This window comes from Phascolarctos cinereus, unplaced genomic scaffold (genome assembly GCF_003287225.1).
Source record: "Phascolarctos cinereus isolate Bilbo 61053 unplaced genomic scaffold, phaCin_HiC Scaffold_1;HRSCAF=81, whole genome shotgun sequence".
Classification (NCBI taxonomy): Eukaryota; Metazoa; Chordata; class Mammalia; order Diprotodontia; family Phascolarctidae; genus Phascolarctos; species Phascolarctos cinereus.
In genome coordinates this window covers 92,265,816-92,276,632 of record NW_027555514.1, presented here as the reverse complement: position 1 = coordinate 92,276,632, position 10,817 = coordinate 92,265,816, and the positions used below count along the sequence as shown (strand labels likewise).

The following is a 10,817-nucleotide window of genomic DNA, read 5'->3' as shown; positions in this document are numbered from 1 at the left end:
CCAAACAGTCTCCCTTGCTTTATTTATTTATTACAACACCTCCTTCCATCAACTCTTACCTGTGCTAGATTTCTTCCCCTTAAGGTCTTGCTTTGTGCTTTCTCTGTTGACCTGTTAAATTAATCTTTGCTAAGGCATTAATTATTTATTTATTTACTGATTCATGTATTTATTTGAGCAAATTCAATTCACAAAGCCTACTACAAGGCCTTGTGGGATCCAAAGTTAGATAAGGTGCTCGCCTTCATGGAGCTTACAATCTAGCGGGTAAGATAAGATATGAACATACAAGACTATGGTACAAAATAGAATATGATAGTTCATTAGATATTTAATAACAAAGTATCAGCAGCAAAGTTCAAAGACTGAGGAGATAATTCTGCTTGGCAGTATCAAGGAAGCTACAGTGGTGGAGGGAATGTTGGAACTGATTCTCAAAGTATGGCTAGGATTTTACCTTAATGTGTTACCCTTCTTTAGAGCATTTTAATTTTTGCCAGGTATCAAAACTTTTGTCCAAAGGAATCAGCATCTCATGGTATAAATTTTAATGATGGTGGCCAGTCAGTGAAGGAAGTGTATTTGATTGGGGCAACTTTCATCAGTGGTCATTATCCCACATTATGCATGGTTATTTGTTATTTATTATTAATTGTTATCTTTTTTTTTTTTATTAATTTAAGGCCAGTCCTACTTTTTTTTCTTTTTGATGAGGCAATCAGGATTAAGTGACTTGCCCAGGGTCACACAGCTAGTAAGTGTCAAGTGTCTGAGGCCAGATTTGAACTCAGGTCCTCCTGACTGCAAGGCTGGGGCTCTATCCACTGCACCACCTAGCTGCCCCCCATCCTACTTTTATCATTCATAAGAATGTCAATAAAAATTTAAAACACAAAGATCACTACTAGGAAAAAAATTCATTATTTGACAAAAACTTCTGAGAAAAATGGATAATAGTATGGAAGAAATTAGATTTAGACCAATACCTAGCATCTTATGCAAAATAAGATATAAAGGCAGCTAGGTAGTTCAAGTCTGGCCTCAGACACTGACTAGCTGTGTGACTCTGGGAAAATCATTTTACCTCTGCCTTCCTCAGTTTCCTCAATTGTAAGGTGGATCAGATGAAGTGACTTGTTCAAGCCTTAGAACTAGTCAAGTGGCAGAGTAGGATTGGCAGTTGGGTCTTTCAGATATTGCCATGAAAAATGATGAGATTGGATTAAATGATATCTAATATCCCTTTCCACCTGTGGATCCTTTGATCCTGCCTCACCAATAGGATTGTGGAAAGAATCAGATAAGATTATGGGTGGAAAAGTTCATTGAAAAGTGTAGTAGCCTGACACATGTCTTGGGATGAGATTGTTTAGTCTAGGCTACTTGCCATCAATGATACTCTGGCTAGCAATAGCTCCCTGAGCTTTCTTCTACTCTGATTCTTAGGTCTGGGTTCTTTCCTCTCTATTGCAGTGCCTGGGTCCAATCAAGTAGGATAGGTTTATGGGTAGTAGAGGAGATGAGGAAGACTCCTGAGCAACCTGCCAGGAAAACTTTCACTGAAAGCACCCCAATGTGAGTTGTCATCCACTCAAGGGGTCTGAGACTCCATCTTCAGCATTGATTTTTGATTCTGCTTATATTTCCTCTGAATGGTCATCAGACTTTCTAGTGCAGAGCAGGTCTGATCTGACTCCTCTGATGCCATATTCTCTTTACAGAAAGCTCCCTTAGAACCCTGCCCCTGGCCTATTGGCTCTTCTCCCAGCTCCTCTCTTAACTGCTGAATATTTTGCTGGATATAGTCATACACCTCATTCGAGTAGCAGCGGAAGTTATTTTTCCAGACAATCCCTTCTATCATATCCATCAGTTCCTTTAGTTGGGCCTCTTGCCCCTCCCCTTCAATTTTGTTGTTGAAACCACAGTGAAATCCTTCACACACCACATATAGCCAGGCCAAGCTTTTGCTCCCTGTTCCTTGTAAGTATTCCTTTAGGGTTTCCCCACCTAAGTCTTCTTTCCTGGTGAAGACAAGGATGGTGTGAGACAGGATCCCTGGTCCAAAGATCTCCTGGATGCACCTGAGGGCCTCCTTGTCCTCATTGGTGTAACGGCCCAACTGTATCACCAAAAGCAGGGCATGAGGCCCTGGGGAAGAGAGGGCCATACAGCGACAGATCTCTAGATCTCTATTTGTTTGGGCACTGGAGGAAAAGATATCTGGTGTGTCAATGACAACAAGTGTTTTTCCATGCCATTTCCTGCTCTCTCTTTGGCAGCTCTCAGTCACTGGCCTGCAACTGAGCTTAGACTTAAAGGCTTTCTTGCCAAGGATGGTATTTCCAGTTGCACTCTTCCCACTTCCTGTCTTCCCTACGAGGATGAGCCTCAGCTCACTCGGCATCACTGGGCCTGGAAAGCAAGAACATGAAAATGAGAGGGTCAGAATTCTGAAGGACATAAACATCCCTTTCCTCTGTTGCCTTTGGCCAACTCATATTGAAAAACAAAAGCCAAGTAGTTGTCATTGTTCTGCTTTATAGCTGGACCATGGGAAGGAAATCAAGGGGGCTCTTCCTTCCCCTTTCACCCCTGCACTACTCCCTATCCAGCTTACGTATGAATACTGAGTCCCAGTTGGGAGAGGGAGGGAGTGAGTTTGAATCAAGCATTGGGAAGAGAGGAGAGAGAGAGAGAGAGAGAGAGAGAGAGAGAGAGAGAGAGAGAGAGAGAGAGAGAGAGAGAGAGACTTTTGCTGACTGAAGAGTTACTTTTTGACAAGTAAACAATCCTATTAACTACCTCATTTCCAGGTCAGATGTCCTTATGTTATACCCTGGCTGCCTAGATTTTTGCTATAGGAAAGCTTGCCTTCTCTACATAATACCCCAGTTTTCTGATCTATCATGTCCTCTCCCTACTTCCTTACTTATTTGTGCTGTGTTTCATCTCATTCTGGCCAAGCTCTTTTTTTCCCCCTACCTCTTTCCCTATCCCTCACTCCATCTCACCCTTCCCATTCCTTATGTTTTACTGAGAAATCCAGTAGGGATGTGAGCATACCTCCCTTCATTTATACTCCCCAACTCAACTCAATCATGAATTTCATTATCAACAGCTGTCCCCATTTAATATTGACAAGATACTCTTCTCATAACATAATGTATACAAAGCATATATTAATGTCTTCCTTTTACAGGTAGGGAAACAGAGGCACAGAGACCTTAAGTGATTTGCCTGGAATCATACAGCTAGTAAGTATTAGAGCAAAATCCTGATAGGCCTTCTGACTACAACATCAATATCGATACTTCCCCCCCAATATCATGCTGCTTCTCAACTTTTCCCTTTCTGTTCCCTTTTCCTTATCCCCCATTTCAAGTGATCTCAAGGGTCTGGGGGAGAATGCAAATGAAAAGCAGATTCTCCTCCCACAAAGCCTTGAGTTTGTTTCATTGTTTCAGTCATGTCAGACTCTTCATGACCCCATTTGGAGCTTTCTTGGCAAAGATGCTGGAGTGGTTTTTGCCATTTCCTTTTCCAGCTCATTTTACAGGTAAGGAAACTGAGGCAAAAAAAGTTAATCAACTTGCCCAGAGTCACTCCACTACTAAGTCCAAAGCCTTGGGATCTCTGGCTTAATGTATTGTCCAGTCTAAGTGTATTTGTATCTTCAGTGCCTTAACCCAACGAAGGGACAATATTAATGGAATTTTAGGCACTGTGCAAGGCAGGTGAGGAATAGATTTGAGGGGGAAGGGAAACCTTCCTCATATCCTGAAATCATACCATCTAGGCAGCCACCTACTTAGTCTTTACATAAGGCCAGCTTCAACTGTTCACGGGCACAGTTGGTACTTCTCTCCTTTAGAGAAAATCCTTTATTATCAACAATTCTCACCATTCCCTTGAGTTGCCTGATCAGCAAGAATTTCAGTATCACCACAGGGCTCTCCATCTCCTCTTCTCCCTTCCATCTGAAGAAAGAAGCAGGCGTGAAACTGAAATTAATTTTTATCCTGAGGTCCAAGGTCTAAAATACACTGATCTTTTCTTTCCAGAAGTGTTGTATTTGGCAAGTTTTTGATAGTCTACGGAGCTGGATGACAGGAGGGAAGGGAGACTTGTCAAATATGACCCTGCATCTATTTTAGAAAACAAGAGAGATTCTGTTTCTCATTCCTAGCTCTATTCTTTCAGAGTCTGAAGAGCTGAATGGAGGGGGTAGAACTTGGGTTGGGTCCTGATGGATGGTTAGGATTTGGAGGAGAGGAGAAGAGATAAACATGCTCAGAGAGGGAGAGGAAAACAGTATGGGCAGGAATGAGTTAGCAGAATGTGAGGAAACAATGAGGAGACAGATTAAGGCAGATATGAGATTGTGTATTGGGACCAATAGGCAATAAGATTGGATAAATAATACAAATATTCATCAAGCTGAGATTCACAAAGATTTTCCTTGCAACAAGCTTATGAGGTCTGTAGTGGAAATATAACTGTGCAATTTTATAGATCATAGGTTGTAGGGCTGAAGGCACTTCACAGATCATCCAGTACAACCTCCTCATTTTATAGACAAAGAAAACTGATTTCCAGACAAGTTAAACAATGTGACTAGTGTTGCGCAGGTAGTTAATAGCAAAGCCGGGATTTAAACTCAAGTTTAAAATGCTGTTTCCTTTCCTTTCCAGCCTTGTCCAATTAATATATTTTTTCATTAACACTGCTCTTTGGGAATATTCCATTTTTTTTTTTTAGGCAATTGGGGTTAAGTGACTTGGCCAAAGTCACACACAGCTAGTAAGTGTCAAGTGTTTGGTCTGAGGCCAGAATTGAACTCAGGTCCTCCTGACATCAGGGCCGGTGCTTTATCCACTGCACCACCTAGCTGCCCCTACTTTGGAAATATTTCAATAGGATAAGATATAAGCCAAATATTCCTCAGACCCCTTGATAAGCTTCACATAATTCTTAGGGATATATGAACCCCTGGTGTAGAAGGTATTATTTGAACTTTGTCTTTAAGGAAGAGAGGGATAGCCAGTGCAAAGGTACAGAGTGAGATAATAAATGTACAATGCTTTGTCAAGTTTAAAGTCAAGATTCTTTTTTTTTCTTTTTAGGCAATTGGGGTTAAGTGACTTGCCCAGGGTCACATAGCTAGTAAATGTCAAGTGTTTGGTATGAGGCTGGATTTGAACTCATATCCTCCTTACTTCAGGGCCTAGCTGCCACCTAAAGTTAGGATTCTTAAGTGCCATTTCTGAAGTTTCTGCCTTACTTCTCCCGCTACCATTGATACTGCTGTCAGAAACTGTTATTGCTTTTTTCATAGGGAGACATCCTCCTCCCCAAACCCTCCCAACAACATACCCTCAGGCAGTCAACACATTGGAAGCCCTGTTGGCTTCCACCAAGCTGTCACTCCAATGGGATGCCAAGTGCTTTGAGAATGTTGATTTATTTCTCCTCACATAAAGTTCTCCAGCTCCTACTCTTTGCTGAATTAGGGTGACTGAATTCCATTCTCTTGTTCCCCTGCTTCATGATGCTAGCAGCCTTCTACCTACACAGAAGGATCAGTGCCTTCTGTTGTATTTCTTTAAGGCTGAGAATATACCCCAATACCCCATTTCCTTTAATCTTTTTAGCTTCTATCAAGTCCCAGGCACAAGCCACTGCCAATTTTCAATATCAACCTTCTCCAAGAAATGGCCCCAGGTTCAAGGTACTCTATGGGCCACATTCCCTAAAAGCATAACTTAGGATCCCCTCCATATATATACATATATATATATATATGGTAGCAAAAAAGTTTCTCCCATCATCTTGGGGCAGACTCTTTGACCAACTGACATAACGTCAGTGAGAAGGGTGGATGTATACAAGGTATATCCCTGCTGGGTAGGGAGTAATATGTGGGGGAGCAACTCATTCCTCTGACACTGCAGGCCCACTGTCTTCTAATGATATCATTGTGCTGCTCCTGCTTAGACTGTTGCTTGCTGGTTCTATAGACTCTGCTGCCTCCAGCTTCAGTCTCAGCTCAAATCCTTGGCTATTTCCTCCTTAAGGGAAAAGCAGGTGCCTCTATTCTCTTTTGACTTAAAGCCTCTTCCTAGTTCTTTTATTTTTATTATTATTATTTTTTTGTCTAGCAATAGGGTTAAGTGACTTGCCCAGGGTCACACAGCTAGCAAGTGTTATGTGTCTGAGGCTGGATTTGAACTCAGGTCCTCCTGAATTCAGGGCCAGCGCTCTATCCACTGTGCCACCTAGCTGCCCCTCCTAGTTCTTTTAGAAAAGGCAGAAACCCTTGTTTGGGACCTTCAAAAAGCTTTCCCTTGGGTTTTTCTGTTTTATCCCCATACAAGGTCTTGGTTAGAGGCTTCTCATCTCTCCAAGAAGACATTCTCAGCCCCAGGTGACTAGTTCAGGTATCAGCAAACTCAGGTCTGGTCACTCTTTTTGTGTCCTCCCTAAGAATAGTTTTTACATTTGTAAATAAAGTATTGTTGTATTTTAAATTATAAAAGTTAAAAAAGAGGAGGTGGCCAGACTGGCTGTACTTGGCTCAACCCTATTCTAGAACAAACAGTAGGATCCTTCCAATTAGCAAAAAAGCCTTAGTGTTTCTATTTTTCTTTGGACTCCTCTTCCTGGTTCAGTAAGTTAGGTATTGTTTAGAGAGTAAATACTAGCTTGTGGCGAGTATTACATTTATCTCCCAGTTTTAATCTTTAAAAGCTGTAGTCTAGCTGCTAGACTATAAACCAGGTCATGGTTTTTGGTAGCTATGTAACAACTCTCTGTAGCTGGTAGTTAAGGTTTTCCTGGTTTTTGAATTCTAAGGTTCTTCTTTTTTTCTCTTATAAGACTAGTGGGTGGGGGAAAGGGAGAAAGACAATTCCAATCCCAGGTAGCAAGCTTCCACTACTTGTTCAGTCACGTTCCAGAACTTTTCATCACCAGCCCTGGCCAAGACTCTGATATCTACACAGTTCAATAAATCTCAGGAAGGCATTAGTAACTCCCTTTCTAGACTTATTCCATATTACTTTCCCTTAGACTGTCAATAGCTAAGCTAAACCGATCTTTGTGCTCTTCCTCACAAATAGCACTCCTTCCATCTCCTTTGGACTGGTTGTTGCCCATACTTATAACGAATGCTTTGCCTCCTTACTTCCCCCTTTAAGAGTTCCTAATTTCCATCAAGACTAAGCTCAAACACTGCCTTCTGCATGAAGTCTTTCCCAAGGTTCTTTGCTCTTTGCTGTTTGTGCTTTTCCAAATTAACCAGGATCTAATTTGACACCTAGTATGTATTTTGTATATATACTTATACTGATACGTATCCCTGGCTAGAAAGTAAGTTTCGCTTTTGTTTTTGTATCTCCTATTTATTAATGCTTATTAGTGTTCAAGAATGCTTGCTAATTGATTGATTGCAGTAGAAAAGCAGTTACCATTGTGGAAAAAGTTATCCTTTCCCCCCTTTATAATCATCAAATTAAAATAGGATAGTTGTGTTTATATTATTTTCCCCATTTATTAGCTTGTAAGCTCCTCCAGGGCATGGACTGTATTTTATTTCCTCTTTGTATCCTATTGCATTGCACAGGGTGTTTCAAAAGTCTTAAGACAGTTTTAAGCTCTTGCAGCTATTAAAAGCTCAAAAATCCTTCAAGATTTTTGAGACACCATGTATACTGGTATATATATTTATAAATATATTCACATACACATATATGCATTTGTTGTTGTTCAGTCATTTCAGTCATGTCTGACTCTTTGGGAACCAATTTTTGGGGTTTTCTTGGCAAAGATACTACAGTGGTTTGCCATTTCCTTCTCAACCTCCTTTTACAGATGAGTAAACTGAGACAAAGAGGGTTTAAGTGACTTACCTAGGGTCATATATCTAATAAGTGTCTGAGGCCAGATTTGAATTCAGGAACATGAGTCTTCCTGACTCTAGGCCCAGCACTACATCCATCATGCTAGCTAGCTACCCCTTATATTGGTATATATAGATATAGCTATATGTGCGTGTATATACATATATATATATATGTATATATATGTGTGTATATATATATATATATACATACACACACATATGTACATATATACCTATAGATATAGATAGATACAAATATGGATATGTAAATACAGATAAATATATAGATATATAGATAAAAATAAAGATAGCTAGATATTCTATCCTATTCCATACTATGCATACTGGTATATTGGTATACACCATGTACAAAGCAAATGTTTGATAATGGTTTTTTGAGTAGAATTAAACTGAATTAGATTCCCTTTTCTATGACCCCAGTCTCACTAAGAAAATGATTAGATTTTCCTAAAGACTTGGTTTTCCTTTTAGAGTATGACTTGCTGAACAGCTGACTTGCACATTCTAACCCTTGGCCAGCATGGGTCTTGGTATATACATTATTGACTTAACTTCCTGAATTATCAATCAATCTCATGTGAGTTCTATTAGCAAATAATCCTGATGGCCCCTATGTGGATTGATAAAATCCAGCTCCTGATTTTTTTTTAATGTGAATTTTACTTTACATGAGGGCCAAACTCTTGTTCTTTGGTAACTCCACCAAAATATAGCCACTCTATAAAGCTCTGTCTGAGAAGTTTTTCAGACAGCGTCTGCTTCCCTTTCTAATCAATTAATTTATTAAGCAACAAGCATTTATTCCTGTGTTTCAGACACTATCCTAGGGTCTGGTCATACAAACACAAACTGTATTGAAATGATGCAATGTCATCCTTACACATCCTGACCCTTAGCTCCAAACAGAGTACCTAGATACCACAGTCCCAGAGTACATTCCTCTCAGGAGGCCAGACAGATAGGAGTTTGAATGGACAGGGCAAAGAGCACTTGAGAATGATTGTGGAATAGAGCTCCATGGCCAGAATAAGTCCTTTGTGTGAGGGGTTTAGGGAAATAACCGAGAATGATATTGTGGGAAGAACAGTGAGTCATGACAGAAAAGTCCCCCTATTCCTGCCTTGGCTCTTTGACTAATTCATCATGTGACTTTGGGTGAGCAGTTCACTTTTCCGGGACTCAGGTTCCCGTAGTGGTCAGGAGAGGGTTTCAGAGAAGATAATCATTAATGTCCTTTCTTGCCTACAAATTCTGTGGATTTTTAAATGATCTCTGGGCTACCAGCCATTTGGTAGCAAAGAAAAATAATTCAGGGAAGACAATTGCACAGCTTCCTGGCCTGAATTATTTGTGGAGTACTGAATCACATTCACTCATTAGTTATCAAGGAGCTGGTCCTTTCTTCAAACAGAGCAGACAAGTGAATGGTAGATAAACGATCTCTCCCTTTCACAGAGGACTTTTGGGAGCCCTATAACATCTCTGACCTTGTTCGATCTGCCCACAACAATCCTGTGAGGGAGCTACTTGGCTTTACAGGGTGAAGATCAAAATTCAGAACTTGTGACCCAGACCAGATCTAAGTGAGGAAGTCAGTGGCAGAGTAAGCCCTTTAATCTAACTTTTCTACCCAAATTCTGTGCTTTTTCCATTTTGCCACAAGCACATACACGATGAGCATGTACACACAGATACGTACACGAGCATACACAGGAACACTGGAGCACACACATAGGAGCACATACATGAACACACAGACATGAACATGCATGAACACACACAAACATCGGAAGCACTCATGAGCACACATAGGAGCCCACACAAACACACAGGAGCACATACACAAATACACAAACATGAGCACACACAGCAGTCCACCCGCTAACACACATTAGCACACACAAGTGCACACACATGAGCATACCTACTTCTGAACACACAGACTCACCACAGTGCTGGTGAGCCTTGTTTTCTGTCACTGATGTCTGTGAGTTGTTAGAAATTTCCCTATTGCTTGGATGCGTTCCACTGAACATCAGGTCCCCAGATGTATTCAGCATAATCTTTGCTCTCTTCTATAAACTTTTCAACAGAAAATGGTCTGAAAACACAGTTCGTTTTGTGGGAGCCGCCCTGACACAGTATAATGTTTGCTGCTGGCTCTGAGACAGTCAGCTACAGAAACAGGAAGTCTGGACCTCCCTGTTTACATCTCGAGCCAAGGCAGCTGTGAAAGTGATAGCTCACTTTACCTTAGTTAAACATGGAGAATTCTCCATGACATCTTTCAACGTGGATTGAGGTCTGGCTCTGGAACTTACTAGGTACATATCCTTGGTCAATTCACTCTATGGCTCTAAGCCTCAGTGTGATCATACGTAAAATGAGGATAATACTTGTCCTGTTTATCTAATAGGGACATTGTAAGGATCAAATCAGCTCATGTGTGTGAAAGCACTTCCAAAAATTTGTGTTAAATAGTGGTTGGTCATTGCACTGAATAGAATTCTTGAATGAAAAGGGAAGAAAGAAGGGAACAGGCATTTATTAAGCACTTACTGTGTGCCATGCACTGTGATAAGTACTTTATAAACAGTATTTCATTTCAGCCTCATGACAACCCTGTGAGGTTCATAGGTGCTGTTATTATCATCCTTATTTTACAGTTGAGGAAACTGAAGTTAAGTGACTTGCCCAGGGTCATACAGCTAGTAAGGATCTGAAGGTATATTTGAATTCAGGTCTTTCTGACTATGGATGTGAAGTGGAACCTCAGAGTTATTTGAGTTTGCATTTCTCTAGTTATTAGTGAATGTAAAACATTTTCCCATAAAGCTATGGATAGCTTGAATATCTTCTAAAGCATTTGTAAATGCAAAATAATTATTATTGC

The 10,817-nt window shown here is 40.5% G+C and overlaps 1 protein-coding gene across 1 annotated transcript; it reads right to left on the bottom strand.

The window, feature by feature from the left end:
- Nucleotides 1-311: 311 nt before the first annotated feature.
- On the bottom strand, nucleotides 312-10,118 carry GIMAP6 (GTPase, IMAP family member 6). Its single transcript, XM_078152942.1, has 3 exons — nucleotides 9,853-10,118; nucleotides 3,905-3,980; nucleotides 312-2,415 (listed from the first exon to the last, which is right to left on the bottom strand). The coding sequence occupies exons 1-3, from the start codon at nucleotides 9,982-9,984 to the stop codon at nucleotides 1,592-1,594; spliced, it is 1,032 nt and encodes a 343-aa protein (XP_078009068.1). The 5' UTR covers nucleotides 9,985-10,118; the 3' UTR covers nucleotides 312-1,591.
- Between the last annotated feature and the right edge of the window lie 699 nt (nucleotides 10,119-10,817).

Coding starts and splice junctions, on each gene's coding strand:
- GIMAP6 (XM_078152942.1), bottom strand. CDS start 9,984: ATGCTGAATACATCTGGGGACCTGATGTTCAGTGGAACGCATCCAAGC. Junction 3,981..9,852: donor GTGAGTCTGTGTGTTCAGAA/GTAGGTATGCTC, acceptor TTCTTTCTTCAG/ATGGAAGGGAGAAGAGGAGA. Junction 2,416..3,904: donor TCAGGCAACTCAAGGGAATG/GTGAGAATTGTT, acceptor CTTGCTTTCCAG/GCCCAGTGATGCCGAGTGAG.